At 39.0% G+C, this 3,923-nt stretch overlaps 1 protein-coding gene across 4 annotated transcripts in view; it reads left to right on the forward strand.

The window, feature by feature from the left end:
- CHST8 (carbohydrate sulfotransferase 8) overlaps positions 1-3,513 on the forward strand; it is a 278,209-nt gene extending 274,696 nt beyond the window's left edge. For all 4 annotated transcript variants that reach the window (XM_019535853.1, XM_019535854.1, XM_019535855.1 and 1 more), the window contains one exon: positions 1,872-3,513. In XM_019535853.1, the coding sequence (XP_019391398.1) occupies positions 1,872-3,023 (1,152 nt within the window). In that variant the 3' untranslated portion in view covers positions 3,024-3,513. The remainder of the gene's footprint in view (positions 1-1,871) is intronic.
- Positions 3,514-3,923: the final 410 nt, after the last annotated feature.

The following is a 3,923-nucleotide window of genomic DNA, read 5'->3' on the forward strand; positions in this document are numbered from 1 at the left end:
AATAAAAGATTGTAATATACTCCAATGACCAAAGAAGTCAAAGTGATGAAAATGTTAATCTGAGCTAGATATGGGACTCTCCATCTTCTTGACTTTCCTAGCAGGTATGAACTCATTTTAAAGGTGGCATATTTTTTCAAGTCTGCATTAATAGCCCATAATAAAAAGTAGTATCTTATACTGAATAATAATTGCTTGCTAGAACTGTTATCCGCCTGGGCTGTCCTTTTCTGGCTGATCTCAACACTGGCCATCCTATAAGCTAAGTACATATTTTTAAAGACAGCAACCCAAGTGAAATGCTACAGTTTGCCACACAACTCTGCAAAAGGAAAAGGTGCATAGCATGCCACCTGTGAGAGCTGAAATCACATTCTACAGAGAGATGACTCCTTTTATAAGGACTAGAGCAAGGTGCGCCTGTTAGTAAATGAAAAATGGCGCTGGGGGCAAAATGAACCCCCTGTGTGTGTAGCCTGCCCTATATAAATCCTCAAAACAGGGATGACAATTTCAGCAGTGTACTGAAGCCAACTTCACCCCTATAAATATAGGAATATTGTCAGATGTGTTAAGAGGAAGGAATTGGTATACTAAGGCTGAAAAGACGGGTGGGGCATTAACATACCTATCACTCTACTACTATTATTTTTTTTTTAGTCATGCAAAGAGTTCCTGCTGTGGTAGTAACCTGGGAGTGTCACACTTGTGTCTTCTGTAAGCCAAGTCCATAATAGCTATGACGGGCTCCATGCATTCCTTCCAGCAAGCATACTATATGCCTTGCATGCTTCTCTTAGTCCCCCTGCAAATCTAGCAGTTCTTTCCAGCATCATGTCAGAGACCCCTGTGCCTCTTTAATAGCCATAACACCCATGACAGTTCCCTATTTGCATCCTGATGCAAAGGCTCTATGCAGGTTAACATCCCCAAGTGACTCTGCCCCCAGTTACTTCTCCCCTCATACCAAAGTCTTCATATTCCCCCTTTCCCATCTTCATTGCCTTCCTCTGGGTCCTGACCCAGCCTAAATCCCAGACTTTACTCATCTCCACTTTCCCCAGAGCCCTGCCTCTCCTTCCCTATCTCTGCGGTTCCCTCAGCACCATCATTTTCCTCCTGCCTTCTCTCGCAGCTGTCTTATTTGCCAACCAATTCCACTCACTTCTGCATCTCTAGATCTCTGCTTACATCCTCATAGCCAAGTCCACCTCCCTCCCCACCCAACTTACCCCTTACAGGGCTCTGCTTCCTCCACCAACACTGTCCCATCCCTCAAAACCCTGTTGTTTCCTCCACCCCAATTTGTGCACCCTCCACAATCCACTTTTATCCCTACAAAATCTCCCTGGAAGGCACTCATTTCTTTTAGATGGACAGACAATCTTCCCATATTTAAACTGGGGTGCATAGGTGGCCACAGAGCATCAAGGATATTGTTTTTCCTACACTACAAGACAGTCAAGGAGCCCCAAAAAGTCATCAAAATGCCCTGAAGTTACCACTTGCCAATGAGTATTAGAGTTATTCGTGCTCAAGACATAAACATCAAAGATGAACCCATGTCAAAAATCTGGATAGAGTCACCTCCAAACCATGGGGAAATTCACATCTAGATCTGGATTTGCTAGCTCAAGCTCATCTCTAGCTCTGAAGTTCACATAAACAAAGCTAAGATAGAAAGAAAAGGATAGGAAAAAGTCATTATGCTAGTGCAGGCACTGTGTATATGAAATGCTGCAATGCACTTCATTTCATAATTTAGCTGAATGGAGAATGGTATGAATAGATCTACCATTAAACTGTACAAGCTGTCAATAGTGATAAATACACTCTCATTTGGTAATTTCTTGGGTCTTTTCTTCTATCAGGACTGCACTTCCAGCAACAATCAGGATGGAAGAATAAGAAAAAGCACTGCAGATGAATTGTCAGTGGTAAAACAGAGGGGTTCATTATATCCACCTGAAAACGCACCAACTATGCTTCAAAGTGGAGACAGAAGGCAAAACAACATCATGTTTCTGGTGAAAGACCATCAGAAAAAAGGTGCAGAAACTAATTCTATCAGGTTCCATAAACGGAGGAGGAGATTTGTAATTAAAAAGAGTCCTATTCTGATTGCCATGAACAGTTCCACTCTCAACCTGCCTACACTTAAGTCTGAGGACAGAAACAATGACAAGTGGAAAAGTCTCTATCAGATTCAAAAAGAGAGGAAAAGAATAATGGGAGAAACTTGCTCCAAATACAAGAGTAACAACCGAAGGATAATCACTCCCTATCACGTTTCTAGAATATTTGTAGAAGACAAATACAGAATTTTATACTGTGAAGTTCCAAAAGCTGGCTGTTCTAACTGGAAGCGGGTGCTCATGGTTCTCAATGGTCTGGCTTCCTCCACTAAAGATATACAGCACAATACAGTACACTATGGAAATTACTTAAAAAGGCTGGATGGGTTTGATCGCAAAGGAATTTATCACAGGCTTAACACCTATACTAAGATGCTTTTTATTCGTGAACCTTTTGAAAAGCTGGTATCCGCATTTCGGGACAAGTTTGAACATCCAAACAATTACTACCACCCTGTTTTCGGGAAAGCCATCATTTCTAGATACCGTGTCAACGCCACCAAAGAAGCATTAAGAACAGGTTCTGGAGTCAAATTTAAAGAGTTCATTCAATATCTACTTGATGTACACAGACCAGTGGGCATGGACATTCATTGGGATCATGTCAACAGGCTTTGCAGCCCATGCTTAATAGACTATGACTTTGTAGGGAAATTTGAAAGCATGGAAGAAGATGCAAACTTTTTCCTGCATTTAATTGGTGCTCCACAGAATTTGACTTTCCCTAAATTTAAAGACAGACATTCTAATGAAGAACGAACTACCACTAAAATTACACAGCAGTACTTTGCACAGCTTTCCCCTTCTCAAAGACAACGCAGTTATGATTTTTATTATATGGATTACTTAATGTTCAACTACTCAAAGCCTTTTGAAGATTTATATTAATTTAAGAGTAAAAACAGATACTTGTAGGATTATATTTATCAATTACATAACATGTCCGGGCCTTGGTTCATTGATATACTCTAGAAGCTCATCCCTTTTCTATATTTTCAAAAAATAATCACTTAATTCACTTAACACAGTAAAGTCTAAAGCTTTTCATATATTGAAATTAAAAAAAAAAAATCTCATTTTGGCAAATTCACAATAGAGGAAAAAATGTTGACTCTTCCTCTATTAAAGGGAAAAAGGAAAGTATAAAGTATGTGCGATTCCATGTGGCTTCTACTAGATGTTACTCTCTGTTTAGTAAAGGGTCAATTGAAGAGCATTTCTGCAGCATTAAAAAAGAAATATAGAGCATATACCTAGAGCATAAAGTGATGCTTACTTCTGCACCTGAACTGTCTCCTCTTTTAAATCATAATTTTTTATGATTTCTCAATATTAAATATTTATACATCAGGGCTACTAAATAAAGTACATGATTTTGCACTGTGGTGGTATTGGCTCATGTTTGCATTGGGCAGGGGCAAGATGCAGAATAAAGAAGTAGAGAAAGCGGTATAGTGATAGTTCTTTACAATTTCCATAACAGAGAAAATAGTTTTATAATCAGATTTATAATTCTTTGTAATCCTCAAAGCGTGCAGCCATTCACCAGATAGGATTCATACATTTGAAGATAAACAAAGATTTATTTACTCTGTGATTTCTGAGTTAATCAGAACTAAAGAAAATGTATTACAGTATAATGTTCAAACATGTACCCATGAAAACAAGTAATGCTTAATGACCATTTGAGTGCAGTATTAAACCAGATGTTGCAATTCAGAGTAAGGGTGTCTCCTTCCCTTCCACATTTCCCTTATGGCACATTCATCTTCAGGAAGATAAAATGCA

The sequence above is a fragment of the Crocodylus porosus genome, unplaced genomic scaffold (genome assembly GCF_001723895.1).
Source record: "Crocodylus porosus isolate Cpor-Errol unplaced genomic scaffold, CroPor_comp1, whole genome shotgun sequence".
Lineage (NCBI taxonomy): Eukaryota > Metazoa > Chordata > Crocodylia > Crocodylidae > Crocodylus > Crocodylus porosus.